The sequence below is a fragment of the Primulina huaijiensis genome, chromosome 2 (genome assembly GCF_012295235.1).
Source record: "Primulina huaijiensis isolate GDHJ02 chromosome 2, ASM1229523v2, whole genome shotgun sequence".
NCBI classification, from domain to species: Eukaryota; Viridiplantae; Streptophyta; class Magnoliopsida; order Lamiales; family Gesneriaceae; genus Primulina; species Primulina huaijiensis.
Window position 1 is genome coordinate 3,660,392 of NC_133307.1, and position 27,462 is coordinate 3,687,853.

The window sequence follows — 27,462 nt, forward strand, 5'->3', positions numbered from 1 at the left end:
TAATCCTCCTTCCGACCGAGAAACCCATTGTATATTTTGAAACCAATTGTATTTTTATCTTAGTTCGGCTTTTCGGAGTTTCCGAATTGCAGCATTTCCCATTTTGAAAAATTTGGTCTTCTTTTTTCTCTGAATTTGGCCTTGATTCACGATTTAGGGTTTTTTTTTAAGTGAAGCATGTATAGTGGATCGAGTGATGGCGAAGGTCACGACACGTCTGCGCCAAGGAAAATTCCGCCGGCTTCTTCGATGCTTTGGGTCTGAAACATTCGCAGATATATCGGATCCTGTGCGGGCCTCGGCTCCGAAGCTCTCATGGGTTTGTTTGTTCTTCCCATCAAACTCTAGTTGTACGAACTAATTAGGGAGTTATAGAATTTCAGTTGACTAAGCTGGAAATTTTCATATATTTCTTAAATTGGACATTCTCCTTTGGGCAGAAGTTAAATGTGGTTTTGAAATATAAGAAATGGAGACATGGGTGTGTTTTTAGATCAAATAGGTTTGAAGTGTTCAGATTCTGTGTTTATCAGCTTTAATCATGGTTTTTTTTGCTTATATCTTATGTTTCCTGATGCCTACTGCAGATGGTGGTCTAAGAGATACATCTGTCCTTGTTGTTACGTTGGACTCTGGTGAAGTATATATCATTGTTAGCTTGTCTACTAGAAGTGATACTCAGTTGATCTATGTTGATCCAACTACTGGGGCTCTTCGTTATACAGCAAAGCAGGGTTATGATATTTTCAAGTCTCAAAAGGAAGCGCTAGATTATTTAACCAACGGTTCAAAGTGGCTTTGCAAGAGCGTAACCCATGCACGGGCTATATTAGGCTATGCAGCCCTAGGTAGCTTTGCAGTACTGCTTGTGGCAACGAGGTTGATTCCCAGCATACCTAATTTGCCTGGTGGAGGATGTGTTTACACTGTAACTGAGAGCCAGTGGATTAAAATTTCTCTTCAAAACCCTCAACCACAGAGCAAAACTGAAAACAAGAATATTCAAGAACTCACTGAGTCTGACATCGATGGGAAACATTACTTCTGTGAAACGAGGGACATAACTCGGCCATTTCCCAGCCGCATGCCCTTGCAGAGTCCTGATGAGGAATTCGTGTGGAATAAATGGTTTTCAATGCCTTTCAAAAACATTGGGCTTTCACAGCATTGTGTCATTCTTCTGCAGGTTTTAGTCACACTGTGTAGCTTTATGTCTATTATCATCTGAACGGTTTTGACTTATTTGGATTTCTTTTCTACGGACTTTTTGTTTATTTTAGATCTCAGAAGCTGTGGTTCTAAAATTGTTTGTGTATGTTATCTTTGTATAAAAAGGCTAAAAGTATTAATGATTTTGAAAGTTTAACTCAATACTGTTTATCTGCACAGTGTTATCTTTTCTGTTGAATTCTTAAAAAATCTTCTTAAAAAATAATACAGATATGTTTTTATCTTTCAAAACCGTTCTCATAACCTTTCCCCAATTATTTTTCAGAATATCATAAACAAAACAGAACATGCACTTGAAGCTTCTACCAATACTTTATTTGTACCTTTAGTGTTAAGAGTTACTTTAGATATTGTTGATTGCTTAGCATTTATATATAGCATCACCACCAGTCTGGATTTTTGACATGTTTGTCTTGGAGCTCTGACTGTTGGTAAACATCTGCGTCTTAATTTATGGGGTACATCCTTGAATTGTTGCAGTATAATTTGCTTTTGTGTCATGCTGTCTTCAAAAGAGATGAAGGAACCTGAAGAAGCAGCCGGAGTACATATTTTAGAATAATATGTGGCAAATTTCATTTATTACTCATGTGAAATATCAAAAGGCATAAAACCCCCTAAGTTAAATTAAAGGTCTTTTACAACTCTGTGCCCGATTTGCAGGGGGGGTGTAAATTGGATTTTTAAAAGCACAGGGTATGATAATGTTAAAACAGGATTTTATTGCTTAAGAGTAAGAATATAACGATAACAAATGATTAATGAAAAGCTAAAGAGAAATGGTATGATCAGATGGCGGAGAACCGAAGGACGAAAATTAACGCAGTCACTAGTTGTTTGGAGAATGTTTTAAATGCATTATTTCCTCGAGTAATCCTCTAGAAAAGCAAAAGAGCTCCTGAAAATAAGATGAAGTGAGTTATACTTGATTTTTTTTGGGTGTACGCTTTTATTTTCTATAGTTTGTTTAGAATCTATTTGCTGACATATGCTATGTAACTGTCTTCTTTGTGGGCTGACATTCTATTAAGCTCCATTAATTTTAGAAGTGTATTTAACCTGGATGGTCATGTCGCAATTGTGTCCTTATTAACCGTAAATAGATTTAAAATTCTGGAATCCGTATTTCTTTAAATATTTAGTGCTGTTAAAAAAAAATAAAGAATAGTATTCTGTTCTTCAAAGAAAAGAATACTCATTTTTTGTGATAAAAAAGTTATATTTTCTTTTCTATCAAATATACCTTCAGTAGCTCGGTGTCTTTTCTTTTGTGGTAATATGTGCAGTTGGTTGCCTTTATTTTATGGAATTTACATTCTAATTTCATCGTGAAAGTAATAATGTTTCTAAGTGTAATTTTAATCTGAATAATCTGTTTTTCTATGGATATTTATAAAATGTACAGGGGTTTGCGGAATGCAAGACTTTTGGTAGCCTAGGTCAGCAGGAGGGTGTTGTTGCACTCACTGCTCGTCGCAGTAGGTTGCATCCTGGAACTCGATACCTAGCAAGGGGTTTAAACTCATGTTATAGCACAGGTAATTCTTCCTATGATTTATTTTCTTTATATTGCATCTGCTTTCTTCTTTTACAGGTTGAACTGTTAACACTTAATCACTCTTTTGGATAGTTCCTTTTCACGTATGATATATACATTCCTCGAAAAAAATTGTATTCTTGTCATTTCTTTGTCATAATCTTTAAAGGTAAGAAGAGAAATGTCTATCAACACTTTGTCACCACCGAAGTTTTACTTGGAATTTCCTCCAGATTGCAGAGTAGTTATCACCTACTTGACAACTTATAATTGAAAATGCTGTGTGGCTGAGGAGGAAACATTCTTCAAATTAATCCAATTCTTCACTGAAACATAGATCTAAACAAGTTCAAAATAAGTTTTCAAGATCCAAGTCCAACTTTTCTTTTCTGTTTCTTAAAGCTCCTCCTGTCTTATTTTTTGGCACTTCCGAAAATTTTCCATCTCCTTATTTAAATCTTTTACTCTAAGCTCAATCCCATACTCTCCAGTTTATATTTGTGGTATATACAATGAGAAAAGTGAGTTGGTGGAGATGTCACACCTTCACCTCCTTTTCTACTTTGAGAAATGTGGAAAATGAAGCTAGTTAGTTTCATACAAGTTAAGATGGGAACTAAGAATGGGAGAGAAGATTACATGTGGTTGGGACTTTGGAATAATGGTGGGAGTGGCATGAGAGAGGGAAGAGTTGAGAAGATTACAAACAGGAGACATGTTAATTTTTTTGCTATGGTAGTCTAGTCGACTGATCTTAACTAATTATCCCATTTTATTCTTATCTCATAAAATTATATTATATATCATTCAACAAATAATCAACCCATTATCCCATCAATAAAAAAATTTAGCCGTACTGAGTGTGTTCATCTCGCCGTTCATATCTATTTCTCCTTACATCTCTGTATCTTGATTTGGTACATCTTTTCATATTTATGGATTATCACATCATGTTGCTGCTTGCACTTAAAAGCATTCTTTAATCGTTGTATCATATTACTTATCACATCCAGATTTTCAATACAATGTTACTGTATACTATCCATCAATGACCTTTTCTTCTATGGGTCTTTTCCTCTTCCGATCATCTACTATTTTCAATGAGCAGGCAATGAAGTTGAGTGTGAACAACTTGTTTGGATTCCCAAAAGAGCTGGTCAAAGTGTTCCTTTCAACACATACATTTGGCGAAGAGGTACCATCCCTATCTGGTGGGGTGCAGAGCTAAAACTTACTGCTGCAGAAGCAGAAATATATGTTTCAGACCGTGATCCTTATAGGGGAAGTTCTCAGTATTACCAGAGGTTGACTCAAAAATATGATTCGCGAAATCTGGATGTGGCTGTTGGTGGATATAAGAAAAGGAGTGCTTTGGTTCCAATCGTTTGTGTCAACTTGCTAAGGAATGCGGAAGGGAAATCTGAATCCATTTTAGTCCAACATTTTGAAGAATCTTTAAACTATATTCGATCAATAGGAACACTTCCTTATACTCGAATTCACTTGATAAATTATGATTGGCATGCTAGTGTAAAACTCAAGGGAGAACAGCAAACAATTGAAGGGCTTTGGTATCTTCTTAAGGCCCCTACTGTTTCTATTGATATTTCTGAGGGTGATTATCTGAGATCTCGTGAACGAATTAAAGATTGCAAAGGTGAGATAATCTATAACGATGACTATGATGGTGCTTTCTGCCTAAGATTGCATCAAAATGGAGTACTACGTTTTAATTGTGCGGATTCTTTGGATAGAACAAACGCTGCTAGTTTTTTTGGAGCTCTCCAGGTTTTTATGGAACAATGTAGACGGTTAGGCATATCACTTGATAGTGATTTGGCATATGGTTCACAATCATCTGGTAACTATGCTGGGTATGTTGCTCCATTGCCACCTGGCTGGGAAAAACGGTCTGATTCTGTGACGGGGAAAACATATTTCATTGATCACAACACTAGGACTACTACATGGAATCATCCTTGTCCAGATAAACCTTGGAAGAGGTTTGACATGACCTTTGAGGAGTTTAAGAGATCAACAATCTTATCACCTATATCTCAACTTGCGGATCTTTTTTTGGCTGCCGGTGATATTCATGCAACATTGTATACGGGTTCCAAAGCTATGCACAGCCAAATTCTTAGCATTTTTAATGAAGAATCTGGAAAGTTCAAGCAGTTTTCTGCTGCACAGAATATGAAAATCACCCTTCAGAGAAGGTATAAGAATGCAGTTGTTGATAGCTCGCGTCAGAAGCAACTACAGATTTTTCTTGGATTAAGGCTCTTCAAGCATTTCCCTTCAGCAATGATTCATCCCATACATGTATGCTATTATAGATCTCGACAAATTATTTTGTCTTTGTAGTTTAAGTCTTCTTTTAAGCCGTCTAGTTACTTATGTTGTTTCTGACTCTCCTTAATTTTACTGTCTTGTTCAGTAAACTGATTTCTCTTAAACTTTCACAAGGTTTTCTGTTCGTTCCCGTCATTTTATCCATTGATGGCCATTTAGTAACTTGTGATAGTTGTCAGATCAGTAAACCACTGAAATTCTCCCTCTTTTTATTTGCTCCAGTCTTAACAACTAAATAAAATTGGTTTTAAGTTTGCGTGTCAATTTCTTATTCTTTTTTAATTTTTGCTTCCTTTCCGGTGGATTGAATTTTATTTATAAACTAATTTACTATCTTATTAACTTATATGACATGAATGGACATTGTTGGAACCTGATGAATGCAATGGAGCTACCGACCCAACTATTTCACGAAGGGAAATTTTTTTTTGCAAGTTCTTATTAAGCAAGCACATGTATTTTCGAGGTTGACGTAGTAAGTGCTGACTGGAAGTCTGAAGATGGTTAGACTATGACTTAAATTTAATCTTAATTAAAAATGACTGATGTTTGAGATTCAAGTGGCTTGGTCTATTCATGTACTGTATGTTGTTACACTCTGTTGGCCGCCAATTGTTAGAACACTATTTAATATGTATTACAAGGTTGTAGAATGACAGAGTGGTAGGTAAGAAATGGTTGGCAAAATTATGATGTGTGAAACAGTTGTAGCAACTCTTCCTTTCTTATCATTTGTGAAAGGTTGCTTTAGTCAGACATGCCATTTTTTATTTCAGTCACGGCGCAGAATTTCTGCACCATGTTAGTTTTCTCATGATGAAACTGGCATTATTTTATTCTTTGTGCTGATTTTTACAGGTACCTTCTCGACCATTTGGATGCTTTCTGAAACCAGTCCCAAGCATGCTATCACGTTCCGATGGGGGAGCTGATCTTCTGAGTTTCAAAAGAAAAGACCTCATATGGGTATCTTACTTTATGTTTGTTGTTTTATAGGACTTTTATGGCACTTAAGAATTTGGGTGAATTTAATTCAACTCACCAAACCCTCAACCCCATGTATCATAGATTCATAATCAAACCATCTTCCTCAGGTTTCAAATCGTTGGATTCAAGTTGTTGATCACTGCTTTTGCGTGTATAGGTTTCTTCACAGGATGCAGATGTGATTGAGCTCTTCATCTATCTTGGAGAGCCTTGCCATGTCTGTCAGCTTCTTCTCACTGTTTCACATGGGGTGGATGACACTACTTTTCCCTCAACAGTCGACGTCAGAACAGGGCGTTCTCTGGATGGACTGAAACTTGTTCTCGAGGTCTGGTATATCACTGACATTGATTTTTGAACTATCAGTGACGTGGTTAGCACCGGAAATAGTTTTCTATGATCTGGTGCTCTTTCAGTTACGTTGTTGAACTAAAGAAAATTTATCCTTTAAATCTGTTTTTGAATCGTTTTGTTCTCTTTTCTTTGATGGAAAAACTTGATTGTAGCTGTATTTACAGCCAAAACTAGGTACAAGCGCTCAGGCATGCATCATTAAGGAATTCTTTTATTTTGTGTTTCAGTTTCAACGACAATGGAAAATTTATCCCTCATAATTTTAGGTATTAAATTATATGTACATGTGATAAATTTTGTTTGACTTTGATATACCTGACTTTAATAAAGCGAGTCTCACCTTGCTCCTTAAGCCTTAGTACGAGATGCTCTATCACCCAATCTCTTTGAGTTGGAAATGCTTGACGGTTGCAAAGGTGTGGCTCATTAGCAGACCTAACGTTGTCATGATTGAGAACTATATTTGCAACGAGGATGATAAACCTTTTTGGGATTAGTCCATTAAGTGTTGTAAATTGCGGTAGGCAGTGGCGAGGCGGTCAGTGACAGCTCACCGCCTCGGCTACCTAGGCAGTTGAATTTTTTTACTATTCTTTATACATAATTTTATATAATTATGCAATGCAATTACAAATAGTCATTATTCTTTATGTAATATATGTAATTAATTGATGTTTATGCATAAGTGAGCTTCATACAATAAAATATAATTTATATTAGGTGCAAATAAATATATAAATGCAACTAAAAAGATAATTAATAAAGATTCATCACCGTATTATTACTAAAAAATTAATATTATTACTTTTACCAAAAGTCTAAGTTTGAAATTCAAAGTTTCTCTTTTTCGGCCATTAATCTTCAACAATTAAATAAAAGATTAGAACAAGAATTTTTCGGACATATACAAGAACCTAGTGGGCTGGTGGTGGGCAGTTCGAGGCGAAAGGAGGCCGGGTGGTGTTTAAGTGACTGGTCTGGTGGGCCTATCATGTTTTGGAAGAGAAAGTGTACAAGTGTACTATTAATTAGAGTTTTTTTAATTTTTGTTGACTATGACCTCCTCGCCGCCCGCCCGCTTCGCACCCGTCACCCACCCCTTCTCATCTTGTACCGCCTAAGGCAAAGGCAGGTGGTGCGGGTCAACGGCCGCCTTGACCGCCATTTAGAACACTTGGTCAAATTCTTGAATAGCATATAGTTACACATTGCTTTGTTGGTTTTGCTTCATTCCTGTGGTAGGTAATTAGGTTTGTCTTTCTAGTGTTTTTTGATTTATCTGATTTTGTGATTTGTCTCTGGATCATTTTTCATATTAAAACAAAAGCTATTAAAGTAAATAGAAATTGTTTTTTTAATGTTTCCTTTACTTTGAATTAGTGCTGTCGACCTTATGGTTTTCTGTTAACATATTGACTGTCCATAGGGAGCTTCCATACCTCAATGTGCTAGTGGGACAAACATTCTGATACCACTAACAGGATCAATTAATGCTGAGGATGTGGCTGTTACTGGGGCAGGTGCTCGTTTGCATGGCCAAGAAACTTCTAGTCCTTCCATGTTGTACGACTTTGAAGAATTGGAAGGAGAACTGGATTTTCTTACTCGTGTTGTTGCGCTTACATTTTATCCTGCAGTAGCTGGAAGAGGTCCAATGACACTTGGCGAGGTATAAAGAAATAAGTAAATGTTGTCTTCTCGGCTTCAGTATTGTGTTTGATCTGTTTCATTTTTTTTCTAGATGAGTGTGCTTCATTGGTTGAGATTTGGGTATAAAATTTAGTGTAAATCAAATCTTAGTTTTTTCTGAAAATGTAACGGGATTATGTTTCCCTCACAAATTCATCTAGTGTTCTATTTGTGTATTTAGAAACGACACCTCCAATACGTATATATCATGTTTTAGAGATCCTGGACAAGATTGAGCTCTATTAACATATCTTATCGGCCCCTGCCCTGTGATTATCTTTGCCATGGAAGCTTAAATTTTTGTCGAAGTGCATGATATATTTTTCATAATGAGACTTAAGTTTTAAAAAAAATTTACTATTTGTGGTACATATTTGGTTTAATATTTTCTTTTCACAGTTGATTGGTTAAGTACTAGTTAAAGTTGCTAAACGTTCATATTGTTTATTAATTGCTGCCAAGGCAATATGACCAAGACATACCATTGTCCACACTCGTTTAAGATGGGGCATAACAAATTGCACACTGAATATGGTATCTGCCATCAATTTAAGCTCAACAAAGAGAAAAATCCTTCAGGACCACTTTTTATAAATCAAACAAGGGATAAGAATGATTTTGAAGAAATATAGAAGGATATGATTATTCAACTTGGCCATTTTTGTTATAATTATTTGATCAGAATTTTATGCTGTGTCATAACTTCTCATTAAGAAGATTATGATCCTGTAGTGGATTACGTGCAGGTAGAGATCCTTGGAGTTTCACTTCCATGGAGATCTATTTTGTCCTGTGAAGATAGCAGCTCCAAAATTTTTCAACGAATAAATTCTCAGCAAATGGAATCGAACTGTTCTGTTTTGGATACCAACCCTTTTGCGGCTACCATAGTACATGATAAAGAGCCTCCATCATTTCATTCGGAACCATCTGCCGATTCATTTGTAGACCTTTTGACAGGAGAATTGCAACTTTCAGACTCCATTCCTCAGCCATTTACAGGAACTGTTGATCACCAAGGGAGTGACTTACTTGACTTTTGGGATGATCCTGTGACTGAGCTGGTTGCTGATGTACATAATGACTCCAATATTATTTCATCTCAAGGACCTTCTGATAATGCTTCTCAACTTTACGTTAGATCTTTCAAACTTCTCGCAGGACCTCACTGGGTATGTTTTTATTCTGAACTGAAATCCATATGTCTTACGCTTGTGCTCAATTGTAGTTGTTGATTTCTTTGTTTTAAGTTTTGAATTTCAATTACATTGGGTATTCAATGAGACTCATCTCTCAAGTGGCTCAACCGTGATTGTGCTAATTTTCTGGATTTTTTTTACTTATATTCTTCTGTCAAGCATTTGTAGGGATAAAAATTGATACTCAATTCTATAATTTTAGAAGAAAGAGTCCTGTTGTTGCATCCAGGAATTCATGCACTAAATATTTGATATCATTGATCACTTTACACTCAAACATGCTTCTGTAAATCCTTCAGTGAATTTCAGAATTATTTGAAAATCATTACTTCTCTTATCAAACATCGGGCTAACAGTACAGTAACGGTAACGGGGAGGAATTGTTATAAGATTATCATCTGCTAAACTGATCTATTATGAACACGAACGGTTATTACATGATTCCAATATTTAATTGCTCAATTTATTGTGTAAATTTTCCGTATGAGTTGCTATGATCAGATGGTCAAGACAGATATGTTCAGTTTGTTGCTTTATTTTGGTTCTGCATCATGTGACTATACCATCCAAGATGAGTTTCATAGAGATTGTTTCTCATATTAAAAAAAAAGAGTTTCATAGAGGAAATAAAGATTCAAATGCCACATCTTATGGTCCAACAACAATTCATCAACACTGCGTGTATCATGCATTTGCCTATGTATCTAACTCCTTTTGTCTTTTTTAATTCTTCTTTTTCCAGAGTGGAAAATTAAAAGAGAGCTTCTCTTTTGTGTTTTTGTCGAGTTGGAAAGTTATGTTATTGTTCTTTGACAAATCTTTGGAAGCTTGTATTTTTTTTAAAAATAGCATCCATTCAAAAAGGTAATTATTTTTTGTACAATTACACTATACTTCCGGAGGAGATAGCAAGTATTGAACCGATGGAACCAATAATACTATCACCAACTACCATACCCCGGTTCTAGAAACAAGTGAAGATGATCATATTCACAGACAACATAAGAAAAAATAATAATACAATCAGGAGCCTATATCCAGATGACTTGGAGAACGTCAAAGAGTAAGTCTTGATTTTCCTAATGATATCCTCGGGACACAAACATTTCTTCTTCAATCAAAAATAGCTCAATTGCGTGCATTCCAAACATCTCATCTTGGACAATGCAGAATTATCTCTATAGACACCTTGACAAGCTTTTAGAACCGATGTTGCAGATCCCATGATTTTGCGCATGTCTAGCCATTCTTTGATGTCATTTTAGATTCTCTTCAACACATCACAAGCAAAGAAGAGATGACCAGCTGATTCCTCATTGTTATTACAAAGTTCACACATCTTGTTCTCAATATAGCATTGCCTATCTTTAGTTAAGAATTTACCGTGTGCAAACAACCACATGGCAAAATGATACTTGGGGAGTTTACATTGTTTCCAAATAATAAGTTTCCATGGTCATTGCCTTTCTTTTTGAGCAAAGAAATCATAAGCTCGGGCAAGACCACCTTGACATCCGAACCAATTCAACATCCCTGCACTCGCAGTCAAGGGTTGTCTAAGTAAAAGAACATCTCGGATTCTCAGAATTTGTTTAATCAAAGGAGACTCATCTTTGTTCCAATTCCATTCCCAAACGCTACCAAACCTTACAGGGATCTCATTCACGCATTTCACCCACATGCTATCCTTCTTCATATGAATCTTCCATAATGTTTTTGCAATCAAAGCATTGTTCCAAGCAAATAATTTTTTAAGCCCATGCCCTCATCTTTATTTGGTCTACAAAACATGTTCCACGAGATAGGACAGTGCTTCGAGGGCCACACAAACTTCCTACAAATCTGGTAAATGTCATCCACGATCTTAGAATGGAGTGGTAGAATAGATAACCAGAAGCATTCCACTCTTTTTAAGTATCGACCGAATCATTTGATCTTCCCGACATATGATAGTGAGTGTCTCGGCCAGGAGCTAATTTTAGCCCCAATCGCATCCACAAGTAGGCTATAATCTGAGGTGTGCAACTTCCTAGATGCAAGAGGAATACCGAGTTATCGAAACGGAAGGTGACCAGCATTATGATAGCAAGTGTCATATACAAAATGGACTCCATTACACCATTATCCATGCCGACCATAAAATATGTTCAACTTCATATATCGAATCATTCGATCTTCCCGGCATATGATAGTGAGTGTCTCGGCTAGGAGCTAATTTTTGCCCCAATCGCATCCACAAGTAGGCTATAATCTGAGGTGTGCAACTTCCTAGATGCAGGAGGAATACCGAGGTATCGAAACGGAAGGTGACCAGCATTATGATAATGAGTGTCATATACAAAATGGACTCCCTTACACCATCATCCATGACCGCAGTAAAATATGTTCAACTTCATATGGTTCACTCTCAACCCCACCGTATTACCAAAACGATTCAAGCAATCCATCATCATAGAAACATTGCTAATATACTCTTTCGAGAATAAAAGTAAATCATCTGCATATGCAAGGTGTGTAATGCCCAGCTTACCGCATCTTGGGTGGAACCCTTGGATGATGATTTAAAATGTAGAAGCATACTATCACGTTCTTTATGAGAAATTGACAGAGATTCGCTACTCGAATGACTCACTAAAGCTGGAAAGGATGGACATTGATTTTTCCAGGTTTGCTTTTCAAAAGCTTCATTGACTTCCAAAAGATAGAGCGCCACAAAATCTCTTTAGCACTGTCAATCGTCTTCCCTGAGCCCAAATCCTGAAATGGACAGTGAGAGGGTAAAAAATTAGCTATGCAATTATGATCTCTTGTAAGTTTACTCATGACAACAAATTACATTTTAAGTTGAAACAAACAAAGCGTAGAAAGAATAGAATTTATTATATCTCGCAATTGATTACAATGTTACATATAAATAAGAGCCTAATATTCTAAATCCAGTAATAAGATCCCTACAAATCTGGGATAGAATATTCACCGTACAACTAACATAATCTGCATGATTTATCTACTATAATAGAAGGTTAATTCTAATCATATATTATCTACAGAATCTGACATTCCCCTTCAAGCTGGTGAATGGATATCGCCTATTCCAAGTTTGCTAACAATGTTTGTGAACAACCTACTGGATAGTGCCTTTGTGAATATATCTGCCAACTGATCCTTGGAAGAGACAAATGGAGTGCATATTAATCCACTTTCCAATTTCTCTGTGATGAAGTGTCTATCTGACTTCAACGTGTTTCGTACGGTCATGTTGCACCGGATTGTGAGCTATACAAATTGCTGATTTATTGTCACAATATAACTTAATGGGTGTCTTCCACTTAATTCTCAAGTCATCAAGAATTATCTGCAACCATAGCAATTCACATATTCCCAAAGCCATAACTCAAAATTCTGATTCTGCGCTTGATCTTGCAACCACATTTTGCTTTTTACTTCTCCACGTCACTAGGTTTCCCATGTGCAATAGCCGGAAGTGGACCTTCGATCATCCAAGGAGCCTGTATAGTCAGCGTCTGTATAGGCTTAAAGAGTCATAGCATCCCTTTTTGTGAATAATATACCTTTTCCTGGACTGCCTTTAAGATACTGCGATATCCTATGGACTGCCTTGAGGTGTTTTTCCTGCGGATTTTGCATATATCTGCTAACTACACTTACAACATACGAAATGTCTGGTCTAGAGTGAGTTAAATATTGTAACACCCAACCAGCCTCTGATAAGAACCTCTTTCTACCACTGGGTCATTTGGTGCATCACATGGTCCGTGATTGACTTCAATAGGGGTGTCTGCCAGCTTGCATCCCATCTTTCCCGAGTCTTTCAACAAATCCAGCACATATTTTTGTTGGGAAATGAATATCCCATGCCATGAATGAGCCACTTCAATTCCTAGAAAGTATTTTAACTTCTCAAGTTCTTTTATATCAAACTCTTTAAGTAAGCGCTGCTTCAGATCCTGTATTCCTGCTAGATCATTCCCGGATACTATCATATCATCAACATACACCATCATAATAGTCACTCCCCCTGAAGCTGAGCGCTTCACAAACAAAGAATGATCCCCTTGGCTTTGTCCGTATCCCAACCTAGTCATTGCTTTACTGAGTCTTCCAAACCAAGCACATGGTGATTGTTTGAGGCCATAAAGTGCCTTTTTCAGCCTACACATCATCCTATTTTTAGATTCAAAACCCGGTGGGATATCCATATAAACTTTTTCGGCAAGATCACCATGAAGAAATGCATTCTAAACATCAAATTGGAACATATTCCATCCAAAATTTGCCGCTAATGACAGAAGGATCCGTACTGTGTTCATCTTTGCAACATGTGCAAAGGTTTCCCAATAGTCAAGTTCATATGTTTTGGTGTATCCTTTTGCAACTAGCCTCGTCTTATAACGTTCAATTGTCCCATCTTATTTATATTTGATAGTGAATACCCATCGACAACCAACCGGTTTAACATCATGTGGCAATCTAACCAGTTCCCATGTTTTGTTTCTTTCAAGAGCTTCCATTTCTATTTTCATGGCATCTTCACACTTCTTGTCTCTTAATGCCTCTAATAGATTTCTCGGAATTGATATGTTGTGAAGATTGGTCAATAAGGCTTTATGGCTGTGGAACAGGTTATGATAGGTCATAAAATTATGTAAGGGATGTTTAGTACATGTTTTAATTCATTTTCTTAATGCGATTGGCAAGTTCATGGCCTGGTCAACACCATCTAAGGTCTTAGAATCTGTTAAGATTTTTGGTTCAACGATTATTTCACTATCGGCTATGGCTTGGCCTTTTCCAGCTGGTAGCGTGGAAATTTCAGGAACTCGTGCAACGTTCAGAGGTGGTGGTGCTACTATAGAGGCTGTAAATTTTTTCCTAGAATAAGTTTTGAGTGGCTGTGTTGGGGTTTCTTTTTCCTTATCCATGATCATATCGTTCTGTGGGGCTCATTTGGATGTTTGATCAGGAAGTATAGATGGTGAGTTGTGTTGTAGTGACAGTGTGCTAGACTCGAAGGGAAGATCAAGTGAAAGGCTTATATCCCATCCATCCCTATTTGTTTTGTTTTCTAGAGATTTTGAGGGAAAATAAGGCTCATTTTCGACAAAGGTGACATCAGCAGAAACAAAAGTTTTTCGAGTGGAAGGATGAAAGCACTTATATCCCTTTTGAGTAGAGGAATACCCGATTTCCTCTATTTTGGGAATGTATGTGAACGAAGACGACACTTCCAAAAATTCTAGGACCAATAATATTATACGCAACAAAATTTGGAAAAAATTGTCAGAATTTCTATTGGGGTTTTAAAATCAAGAATACTAGTGGGAAGTTTATTAATAAAGTGTGCAGCGGTAAGGACAGCTTCTCCCCAATATTGTTGAGGAACATTTTTGTGAAACAATAATGCTCTTGTGATATTTAGGAGGTGGCCGTTCTTTCGTTCAGCTACACGTTTTGTTGTGGTGTATTGACACAAAAGGATTCATGCAAAATTCGTTCTTTTTGAAAGAAAGAGGAAAGGGACAAATTGAAGTAATATTTGGCATTGTCAAACCTAAATCTTTTAATTCTCACATCAAATTGCGTCTTAATCATGTTATAGAATTTTGGAAAAATAGTGCTTTAGATTTATTTTTCAAAAGATAAATCCATGTCACGCGAGTGCAGTCATCGATAAAAGACACAAACCACTTGGCACCAAAAATATTTTGAACACTGGAGGGACTTCATATATCGCTATGGATCAAAGAGAATGGAATAATAGTTCTTTTATTGCTTGTTGGAAATGAAACACGTTTGTGTTTCGTAAATTCACGGTCATTATAATGAAAAGACTCTAATTTATTTTCTTTAAACCATAAAGGAAACATTGACTTAAGGACCCTAAAGGAAAGATTTTATTTTTATTTGACAAAACAGACTCAGAAAAGAATGATGTGGATCTCTCCATCCTAGTTCCTCCATTTTGACTTTTCAGATAGAAAAGACCATTTCTCTCATTAGCACGTCCAATCATCCTCTTCATTTTCAGTTCCCGAAACTCACAATGGGAAGAGAAGAAGGTCACACAACGATTGGAATCCATGGTTAGTTTCTCAATGGACATTAGGTTTGCAAACAATTTTGGAACGTGGAGGACATTTTTAAGAACAAGGGATGGGCTTATATGGATATCATCTTGACCAGCAATAGTAGTGAAAGATCCATCAGCTAAGGTGATTTTCTTGTGGCTAGAGCATGGTGTACAGGTAGAGAATGATTTGGAATTATAGGTCATGTGATCAGTGGCCCCGGAATCGATTATCCATAACTTTGGAGAAATCATTTCAGAGATATTAACATAGCTAGAAGTAGGAGCGGTACCTGAAAAAGCCAAGGAGTTAGTACCTGACGAGGAGGGTTTCTCAAGTGACCCTAAGAAATTTTTCAACGCCTTGATCTCCTGCTCACTTAATCCTGCAGCAAGGTTTTGTTCGCTTCCTTCATTGTTCGATGGTGCACTTACCATATGGGCTTTGCCTCCTTCATCAATGTTTCGATCAGGCCTACCTTGCAGCTTCCAACACTGATCTTTGGTGTGACCATTTTTTCTGCGGTAAGTGCAATATAGAGATTGACGACGGTTGAATCTTGATTTTGTGTTGATTGTTGAACTTGGATTCTTTTATCCCAACCGTTTTAGCAACAAGTGCAGATCCTTCCTCTCCGTGTGTCTCGAGCATCACCCTTCTACGACCCTCTTCTGCCCGAATGGTAGAGATTGTTTCATTTAAGGAAGGCAGATCTGCCTTTCCTAAAATTTGCACTCTGACTGCATCGAACTTCATGTTGAGGCCAACCAGAAATTCATAGGTTTGTTTCCTTCAATAAACTGCTTTAAGACTGTAGCATCTGATGCACACGGCATCTTAATGCACTGGTATTGATCCAGCTCTTGCCACAGTCCTTGTAAGAGATTAGCGTACTCTGTTGTGGTCTGATTTACTTGCTTTGTTGTTGCGATCTTTGACTTAACTTCGTAAATCTGGGCTGCGTCATTAGCCTTGGAGTAAGTCTGTCGCATGGCCTCCCAAATTTCTTTGGTTGATCCAAGGAACATGCACGTATCGCTAATCTCAGGCAACATCGAATTCCATAGCCATGACATTACCATGGAATCACATTACCATGGAATCTTGTTCATCCCAAGATGCAAATTTGGGATGTTTCTCCGAAGGTCCAGTACCTGTTAAATGATCCAGCCGCCTCGACCTTTCAGAAAGGTCTTGACAAGTTGGGACCATTTCAAGTTATTTTTCTATGAGCAGAACGAAGATTTTGTAATTCCCCTGTTGCTGCAGTATGTTCGACAGTGGCAGCATCAGATCTAGGGCTGCTTACAGTTCTATCTGACATTTTTGCTGGAGATGGATGAACTTTGCTCTGATAACAAAACAAAGCGTAGAAAGAATAGAATTTATTATATCTCGTAAGTGATTACAATGTTACATATGAATAAGAGCCTAATCTTCTAAATCTCTAGTAATAAGATCCCTACAAATCTGGGATAGAATATTGACCATACAACTAACATATCTGCATGATTTATCTACTGTAAACCTGAAGAAATACAGACTTTTTCTTTTTATTCTTGATGTGATCCCATCAACCAAGGAAACAAAATAGCACAAAATAAGGAAACAGAATAACCAAAATCAAATCTAAATCATAATCAAATCTAAATCATAATCAAATCTAAATCTTAAATAGAATATTTTTCTACACTCCCCTCAAGCTGGATTGTATATATTATGCAAACTAAACTTGGAGTTTATTCATCGAAAACAACTCTTGGAATTGCTTTGGTGAGAACATCAGCAATCTGCTGTCGTGTTGGAACATAACTGAGTTGAACAATTCCTTTGTTCACTTTCTCTGATATGAAATGTCTATCGATCTCAATATTTTTAGTTCTGTCATGATGAACAAGAATGTAGCTTGACTGTCACTAAACATCTTTACTTCGTCTTGTGTCTGAACCTTGAGCTCTTTTAACAGCCTTTGAAGCCACATTCCTTCGCAAATTCCTAATGCCAAGGCACAGTACTCTGATTCAGCACTACTACGAGAAATAATAGCTTGCTTTTTGCTTCTCCACGTCACAAGATTACCCCAAACATACGAACAATAACCAGTTATTGATCTTCTATCTGTTAGTTCTCCTGCCCAACTAGCATCAGTGTAGATTTCTACATCCCGATTTTTAGACTTTCTGAACAGAAGATCGTGTCCCGGAGTCATCTTCAGGTATTTCAAAATTCGAATCACTGCTTCCATATAATTCTCATTTGGATCATTCATATGTTGACTGACTACACTAATAGAGTATGCAATGTCAGGTCTAGTATGAGATAGATAGATGAGCTTACCAACTAGTCTCTAATACCTTCCTTTATCCACGAGGCTGCTGTCCACACTCCTGATCATCTTCTTATTAGGATCCATTGGCGTGTCCACAGGTTTGCATCCAAGTAAACCTGTTTCACTTAACAAATCTAGTATATATTTTCTCTAAGATATGATATTTCCTTTTTTGGACCGAGCCACTTCCATTCCTAGAAAATACTATATGTTCCCAAGGTCCTTGATTTCAAACTCCGCAGCCAACATATTTTTGAGACTGATAATTTCCTCTGAATCATCTCCTGTCAGTATGACTGTTTCAGGCCATACAAGGACTTCTTAAGTTTACATACTAACATGCTGTTTGGCTTGGTTTCCATTCCTGGAGGGATAGTCATATAAACTTCTTCTTCTAACTCCCCATTCAGGAAGGCGTGTTTTACATCAAGTTGGTGAAGAGGCCAATCTAGATTCACTGCAAGAGAGAGTAAAACTCGAATTGTGTTGAGTTTGGCAACTGGAGCAAATGTCTCCTGGTAATCAATCCCATAGAGGTTTGGAAGATCATGGATGTTTCTGATTTTTCCTTCGTGAGAAAGGTCCAAGTAATTCTTGTGTGATCATCTATGAATGTAACAAACCACCTAGCCCCATTATTATTCTTGATGCGTGCGGGTCCCCATATATCACTATGAATTATAGAGAATGAAGATGAAGGTTTGTATTGTAAGCTCGGATATATACTTCTTGTATGTTTGGCAAGTTGACAAATTTCACATTGGTAAGCGCTTGAACTTTTATTAATGAATAGATGGGGAAACAACTTTCCTATATAATCAAAGTTAAGATGACCAAGGCGAAGATGCCATAACATAACTTGGCTTTCAACAGACGCTAAATTAGAGAAAGACACAGAATTTGGGAACATTTGACTGAATTTGATGTAGGACCAAGGTCTGGTGAGTTAACTTGTCTACTGAGGAGATTATTTCCTTTGAGTAAATACAGGCCATCATGCATCTCAACACTGCCAATCACCTTCCCCGAAGCCACTGCCTGAAAATCACAAAGATTGGAATAAAACTTAGTCACACAGTTAAGATCCCGCGTAAGTCGAAATCAAATTACAATTCAATTTTGGAACATAAAGAACAGAAGAAAGTTGAAGGTCCCTTGTCAATTGAATTGATCATATTCCTGCCACATGTGATAAAGATCCATCGGCTATTCGTACTCCAGAATTATTTTTGCACGGCTGATAATTTTTTAGGAGTTGGATCTCCAATCATGTGATCTGAGGGCCCTGAGTCGATTATCCATGGCTGTAATGATTTATTTTTGACAATATGAGCATAGGAAAAGATACCTTGGTGTGCAAGAAGCACTGTGTGTGACTCGGCAGGTGCGTGGGATGATTGTCCGGGGCTCGATGTTTGATTTAGCATTTTCTGCGATGCCTCTATTTGTTCTCTGGTGAAAGGACTACCCTCAGTACTAATCTCTATGGTAGTAGCATTATTTGCACGGGTTTCTCTCACCCCGAGTGTTGGATGGCTTCCAATCTACTGGTTTGCCGTGTAATTTCCAGCAAGTAGCCTTGACATGACCCGGTTTCTTTCAATGGTCACACCAGGGCCGTCTTTTGCCAGACCTATTGGGTTGAGAGGAGTTGTGAGAATAAAGCCGAGCCTTCCACTCCGGGTTTATTTTTTGTTAACATCAACTTTTTCCTACTTCATCTAGGTCCCTATTTAGGCCAAGGAGAAATCGAACTGTCCTTTTCTGCTCAACTATCTTCTTATAAAATGCAGAATCATCAACACACTTCCAAGAATATACTTCGTATAGGTTTAGTTGCTGCCAATAGCGTGTGAGAGTGTTAAAGTACTAAGTAACGCTCATATCCCCTTGTTTAAGATCATACAGTCTCGTCTCAACCTCAAGTAGTTCAGAGGTATTTTATGTGCTTGAGTATGTTTCAAGTGCTGCTTCCCATATGTCCTTGGCTGTTTTGTGAAATAGGAAATTTTCTCCGACTTCAGTAGCCATGGAATTTATCAGCCAAGACATAACAAGGTGATCATCAAACTTCCAGGATCGGTGTTAATGACATCCTCTGCAGAGGAAGTGACCTCGGAGGGGCTGCTGTTTTATCGGTTTACATGCCATATTTTACCATCGGCTCTAGTACGAATGCGATGAAAAATTCATCTTATTTATGTCAAAGCGTACAAGAAATTAAATAGAGGATGAGGACACCACAGGTTGGAGATTCTCCATAATTCCGGTCCTGCAAACAAGGAAATAAAATCTTATCTAACCAAAAATATAACTTAAACTTAAAGAAATCAGAAACACAATTTTTATTAAAAGAAAAAAAGATCCTTATTAATTTCACAGAGCTAGAGCCATCTACTTCCCCTGCACACTGCTTGCCCATTGCAACGATACCACAAACACTTGCCAAGCAACAGATGAACTGTAGCAAACAAGAACACAATGCACACCAGTAGCAGCTCCTCGAAGAGATCTAAAGCAACAAATACAAGCTCACAAATAGCACAATATCCCAATAAACCAGCCAGCAACAAGATAGAACACAATAAAATCAGCGATAAGAGCCCTAGACCAAAAACGCTATACCACAGCGTACTCTGCGCAGACTCGCGAGAATTAGACTCACAAGAAGCCACAGTGGACCAGTGGGATGTAGCAGAAGATCTTAAAGGAGATCCAGAATCAGATGAAGAAACGAACTAAGAAGATGCAACAAATCTGAAGAGTAATCTGAAAGAGCCGATCCAAGAGAAATCGCGCCATGTTCCTTATAACGGAAGCTTGTATTGCTGTTACATCAAACAGATATACAGTTCAATCAAATTGATAATGCATGACGTGCATGATAGTCAGTGTAATTTTGCTTTTTCCAGAGTGGAAGTTTAAAAGAAAACTTCTTCTCTTTTGAGTTTTTGTAGAATTGGAAAGTTGTGTTATTTTTCTTTAGCAATTCTTTGGAAGCTTCTAGTGCCTCCATAACAATTGGATGCATGATTCAGCCAAACTGATGACATGCGATCATGAATTATAGTCATCATAATTTTTACTTTTTCCAAAGTGGAAGATTAAAAGAGAACTATTTTGTGTTTTCGTGAAGTTGGAAATTGTATTATTTTTCTTTAAAAATTCTTTAAGAACTTTTCTGCCACATTAAATATTTGTATGAATCAGTCAATTTGATAGTACATAATCTTTAAAAATTCTTTTAGAACTTTGCTGCCACATTAAATGGTTGTATGAATCAGTCAATTTGATAGTACATGATCGTGTATTAGAGTTGTCATAATTTTGCTTTTTCCAGAGTAGAAGATTAAAAAAGAATTTTCTTTTGTTTTTTTGTGGAGTTGGAAAGTTGTGTTATTATTCTTTAACAATTCCTTTAGAAGCTTGCATTTCTTCCACATAAGACGCATGTTAGATGCAGTCATATTGATAATATATCATGTGATTATGGAAGGATAAATTCACAGCAGAGCCAACTATGTAGTTGAGAGAGATGGGACTAATTTGAATTTTTGCTTCTTTTATCGACCTTCATTGTGTAGCTAATTTGCAAGATCTTACGGATTAGAAGATAATGTGATTTTCTATACATGCATTGCTCACTTACTAAGTATAAATTAACAGGTTTATGGATTAAATCCATTGTTTAATTCAATCAATATATTATGTTTCGTATCAAAAAAAAATTTATTTCATTAATAAAATTAGCAGGATAGAAGATTAGATTTCGCAGAAGCTATTAAACTTGAAATAGAACGCCTACGGATGAATCTTTCTGCAGCTGAAAGGGACAGGGCCCTCTTATACATAGGCATTGATCCTGCTAGTATAAATCCAAATATGCTGCTTGAAGATTCATACATGAGCAGATTATATAGGGTGGCCAGAACACTTGCGTTGCTTGGGGAGGCTTCCGTTGAAGATAAAATTGTTGCTTCAATCGGGCTTGAGATAGTTGATGAATGTACTGTTGATTTCTGGAATATTAATGCAATTGGGGATAAATGTTCCGGCGGTGTTTGTGAGGTTCGTGCTGAGTATGGGTTTGTGGCTGGTGCGTCCACTAAGTCATCATCTTTCACATCTTCAGAACCCCTTTTTGTGTGTTCTGAATGTGGAAGGAAGGTCTGCAAAATTTGTTCTGCTGGAAAAGGAGCACTTCTTCTTGCAATAAATAACTCAAAGGACTCTTTAAATTATAATGGTGTTACTAATCAGGGAGAGTCAGTCCATGGATATTCAACTGATGCATCGTCCAACCGGTTGACAAATCTTGATGGGATTATCTGTAAACTGTGTTGCAATGAAATTGTCCTTGATGCCTTGATATTAGATTACATCAGATTCTTGATAAGCCTAAGAAGAAGAACTAGGGCAGATGATGCTGCAAGGAAGGCCCTGAACCTTGTGACTGGATTACCCTCGATAAATTATATTCATGAAAGAGATCGATTTCTAAATGGTCAAGGAAATGTTGAGCTCTTAAAGAAGTTAACAAATGGCGAGGAATCACTTGCGGAGTTTCCATTTGCCGGCTTTCTACAACAGGTATTTTGCTGAAAACTGGATGTCTTGACGTCTGATGATATGTGTCTTATAAATCATTCTAAAAAGGCTCACCTAAGTCGAGATTCTTTTGAACTAAAGTAGTTTTCTGATGTGTATATAAAAAGCATACGATCCGTTTTGACGTTTTTATTTTATTTTTCATAATTAATTGAGAAGATTGCATGTTCAAGTCTTTACTTACTTGAATTGTGTGGAGTAAATAATCTAAATTGAGCAATAACTATATTGTTTTCAAGATCTATACAACATGTCGCCACATGCTCCTTAAAGGCAGTGTTTCCTTTTCTAATGTTGAACTCCATATGTGTTTTTATAGTTTTCTTATTTTTCAGTATTAATCATATGTTGCTGTGTAAACATGAAAAGGCCGCCTTTACACAATATGACAACTATCCATTTAGGAAAGACAATCAGATGTTCTTCTGCCTAATACCTTATGAATAAACATGATTTTTTCCAAGTAAGTTGCATGTATGCATGTTTATTTTCTTTATGTAAGTACTTGTAATCAGAATCAATTATTGCCTAAATACTTAGATATGCTTTATGTTGTACAGGTTGAGACGGCGGTTGATTCAGCACCCTTGCTATCATTGCTTAGTCCTTTATATTCTGGATCACATGAGTCATATTGGAAGGCTCCCCCTAGTGTCTCATATGTGGAGTTTGTTATTGTGCTCAGCAGTCATTCTGACGTATCAGGTGTTGTCCTTCTAGTTAGTCCGTGTGGCTACTCAATGAGCGATGCTCCTGCTGTAAGTATTCTTTCTGCTTACTTGATTACAGAGGTTAAGCATTTAAGCTACTCAAACTGTACTTAAATTATGCAAAAACTTTACCATGACAGTCTATTATGGAAAAATCAGTTAGTTCTTGTGTGCCGTGAGGATATGTGTGCACACATGTATGCATGTATGTTTTTGAATGACGTGTGCGGTGGTATAAATTCTCTAGGTTTTTCTTGTATCCATTCTTGTGAAAAATACGGTCATGAAGAGAATATTACTGGAGCATAGCAATTCTATTGTGAAATTACACAGTTTGATTATATATTTTATCCTCAACCCTTTAAAATGAACGAATCAATAAATAAATTAATTGATTTCTTTTGGTAAATTGGGAAGAAAAATATAAAGAACACTTATAACACCAAATATGTCTTGGATATCCCGTGGAACAAAAAGTATTTCATTTTTTAGGACAATTATGCTGAAGGCTGGTTTTTCAATGGAAAATTATTATTGAACTGTTGATGAAATACCATGTGATGTCGAGTCTTGTTGATAGTTGATGTTGGAGAAATACAGTGTGACAAATTTTCAGTGCCTGCTACTTTGCTATCTGAAATAAAATGTAAACTTGTCTATTAAGGTAACTCTTCAACCCTGCCACGTCCTTCATGCACATCTGTGCATGCATGTTGCACATATTGCCATTAACTCTACAGATTATTATCGGATCTTACAGTCAGAAGACAAGATCCGAAAACTAATTCCTGATTTCAAGGTCAGTTTATTTTCCAGTAAAGCTATCATTTAAATTGCATCTGTCTGGTGTATCTGCAGGTGCAAATTTGGGCTGGCCATAAAGTAGACCTTGAAGAAAGAACTTGCACTGGGAAATGGGATTTGCAATCCCTGATAACATCTTCAACTGAACTTTGTGGGCCTGAGAAATTAACTAAAGATGATAAAGTGCCCAGACACATAAAATTATCCTTCAAGAATCCTGTTCGATGCCGTATTATTTGGATAACTCTGCGTCTTCGGAGACTTGGTTCAAATTCTGTTAACTTGGATAGAAACTTTAATCTTTTGTCTTTCGATGAAAATCCCTTTTCACAACTTGGTAGACGTGCTTCTTTAGGAGGACAAGTGGAAATTGATCCGTGCATTCATGCTAAAAGAATTTTAATTGTTGGGAGAACCGTGAGAAAAGAAAATGGGGCATCCCCACTCGATTCTGACCAAGTAAATGTCAGAAACTGGCTGGAGAGAGTTCCTCAATTGAACAGATTCAAGGTAAAACTTGAGAGCTCACAAATAATTTATTGTTCAAAACTGTTTATGTTTTATGATCTAATTTTTTCTCACTCTTCAGGTTCCAATTGAGGTTGAAAGGTTAATTGACAATGATCTTGTTCTGGAACAATTTCTATCTCCTGCTTCACCAATGCTGGCTGGATTTCGACTGGACGGCTTCAGTGCAATAAAGCACCGAATTTCTCACTCACCTTCCATAGATGTGAATGCAGAGGATTCTACCACGTGTCTCTTAGATGAAAGGCTCATATCTCCTGCTGTCCTTTATATTCAAGTGTCCGCCCTTCAGGTATTGCAAATCCCTTGTTTTGATTTAGCATCTTGATCCAATGACAGAGAAGAAATCCTCAATGCTGAAGTAATATAAATTAGTAATTAATGTGACATATTTTGGTACTCGTTCCAAAAGTTTTCATTTAAGAATAAAAAATTATGGCTACTCAAATTATGGTGATTTTGATTCCTACCTTATTACATTTTAGTATATCAATCACGGCCTAAGAACATGCGTACTTTGGCAATGCCAAAAATAGTTGATGACTTAATGTTGTTTTACTGCTCAAGTAAGCTACTTAAATTTTTACCTATTATTGGCTCAATCCGAACATTTAAAATGCCATATCCTATTTGCTAGCTGATGGCCCAATGATGGTTAGCCTTCTCTATTGATGGTCCTGAAAAAAACAAAAATCTTGAACTAGCATCCAATTAACCCATAGAGAGCGACGTCTTCTTCTCTACAAAATCGAATTTCCTTGCAAGGGCTTCAAGCTCAGCCTACTAGGTGTACCCTTGACCAAAAAAAATGATGACAGCTGAAATCATCTTTCCTTAAGTCTCATAGAACTCCTTTTCCCATCACTTTTTACTCGTGCTTTCTAAAATGGTATTATTTGCAGGGTAAACTCTTAATCTGCCGAGATCTTGCAACAGATTAGATCAATGATGACTGTTAATATAGACCTTTTTTTTTTATCAAAACAACTACTCTTTATGGACCTCGTTAGAGTTCACAAGGATAATGTATTGATGACAGACAATATTGTAATGTATTGATGACAGACAATATAGACCTCGTTAGAATTCGTGAGGATCTTGCTTGCATTTTGTCGCGAGGTCTTGATGACTTGTGAATTTGAATTAATGAACGGAAATAAATGTTGATTGGGATAGCATCAATAAGTAGAAAATATAAACTGGTAACGTACTCGATTCCTATTTAAATCTTGACGACTTGTTTTGTATTTTATATCTAAATTCACAGGAACACCACAATATGGTCTCCATTGCAGAGTATCGTCTACCAGAAGTGAAGGCCGGTACGCCCATGTACTTTGATTTCCCTCAGCAGATAAGCACCCGTCGCATTAAATTTCGACTTCTTGGAGACATCGCTGGATTCTCAGATGACCCATCAGAACAAGATGATTCAGAATTCGGAGCTCGTCCATGGCCTACAGGTTTGTCACTGACAAACAAAATTAAGTTGTATTATTATGCTGACCCTTACGAACTCGGAAAATGGGCAAGTCTTTCTGCAATCTGATTGAACTCGCAACCCCCTAAATATACCATCCATTAGTTTCCCATACTTTCTTGGATACTCATAGAATACTACTCAACTCGATTTCTTGAGTATATAGTGAGACTGGAAGCACGATTTTTGTTCCCTATTTTTTCCTTGGTTGAGTATGATGTTTTCTTATGTAAATTAGAGATTTCTGATTCTTTGTTTTGTATTTTTCGTGTCGAGAGTAGCCGTTGTATTGGTTGGTTATCTGTTCTACAGATGACTCCCGAAAATTTTACTGTTGTGTTAATGAAATAGGAAATTATGGAGTTATCATTTCATATCCTGCTTGTATATTTCTACTTTCCAAATAGCCCAAAATAGCTAGGAGCACTGGATTTGATCTAGGGAGTTTTGTAGGGATTATGAGACCCGGCCATGGGTGTGATTCGAACAATAAATCAATATTTTTTAAAAAAAATATTCTGACAAAATTCGAATATTACAGAAATTATAGTGAAAATCTTTGGGGAAAAAAATTTGAAAGCTGAAATTCGTTTTTGGTATGTGGGGAACTCGAAAATATCAACAGAAGGATATTAGCACAATGGTGGCACTTCTCAAATACTTTGGCCATTTTAAGACAATAATAAAATTTTTAAAGATAAAGATGGATGGAAAAAACTTGTGTGAGACGGTCTCACGGATCGTATTTTGTTAGACAGATATCTTATTTGGATAATTCATGAAAAAATATTATTTTTTATATTAAGAGTATTATTTTTTATAGTGAATATCGGTATGATTGATCAGTTTCACAGATAAAGATTCGTGATATCGTCTCACAAGAGATCTATTCAACATGGATTCCTTTATATTTCCGTAAAAATTTTGAAATTTTAAGGCAACAAACCAAAAGTAATGAAGAATATTGCTCTAAATTCTAGAGTTTTGATGGGAATCAATAATCATGTAGGGACAGTTACCATAGAAAAGGATTATTTAAGTTTTGAAAAAAGAACACAAAAAGCAAAAAAAGGATGGAAAAAGGGAACCAAAACCGGAGAGCAAAAAGTGGAAGATACGCATATCTTAGATTTCTCATAGTAAGCCAAAAATACTATTGCAATATTGGGGCATTCATTCTAGACCCCATCAAGTACTACAAAAATATTTGATAGGAAACAAATTTGATTATTTATTTTTTTCTTTTGACTTTAATCAATTTTGTAGGTTTCTACTTTCTACTCTACTCGTAATTGAATTTGCAATAATGTGTGGAGTATTTTTGGTGTACTATATAATATTATATTGTATATAATACTAAAGACTTTTGAGAAGAAATAAGAAGTTATTTAGGGAAATTATTATATTGAGAGATTCGATAAAAAAAAATTAGAAATTAAAAATAAAATTGTTATACATAATTCTTGTTTGTGTTTTTCCCTATGGAAATTTATTTTTCGACAAATGGGAACAAATAAAGACAGCCTATGAATGAACAATTGGAAATTGGGTTCAAACCTTAAA

At 36.6% G+C, this 27,462-nt stretch overlaps 1 protein-coding gene across 3 annotated transcripts; it reads left to right on the plus strand.

Annotated features, from left to right (window-relative positions):
• LOC140964640 (probable phosphoinositide phosphatase SAC9) lies at positions 1–26,275 on the plus strand. Of its 3 annotated transcripts, none has more exons than XM_073424512.1 (13): positions 1–319; positions 588–1,186; positions 2,636–2,768; positions 3,876–5,092; positions 5,981–6,088; positions 6,267–6,437; positions 7,890–8,132; positions 8,899–9,324; positions 21,520–22,359; positions 22,938–23,135; positions 23,946–24,401; positions 24,481–24,711; positions 25,687–26,275. In XM_073424512.1, exons 1-13 carry the CDS (start codon positions 316–318, stop codon positions 25,966–25,968), a joined length of 4,908 nt encoding a protein of 1,635 aa, XP_073280613.1. In that variant the 5' UTR covers positions 1–315; the 3' UTR covers positions 25,969–26,275. The 3 variants fall into 3 exon arrangements, with proteins under 3 accessions (XP_073280613.1, XP_073280620.1, XP_073280603.1); XM_073424519.1 differs by having other exon boundaries at positions 21,523–22,359; XM_073424502.1 differs by lacking the exon at positions 1–319 and having other exon boundaries at positions 527–1,186.
• Positions 26,276–27,462: the final 1,187 nt, after the last annotated feature.

Excerpts from the sequence above, each read along its gene's own strand:
- LOC140964640 (XM_073424502.1), top strand. The coding sequence starts at position 542 with ATGGTTTTTTTTGCTTATATCTTATGTTTCCTGATGCCTACTGCAGAT. Across the intron at positions 6,089-6,266 it reads AAAGAAAAGACCTCATATGG|GTTTCTTCACAGGATGCAGA; the intron begins GTATCTTACTTT and ends TTGCGTGTATAG. Across the intron at positions 6,438-7,889 it reads GACTGAAACTTGTTCTCGAG|GGAGCTTCCATACCTCAATG; the intron begins GTCTGGTATATC and ends GACTGTCCATAG.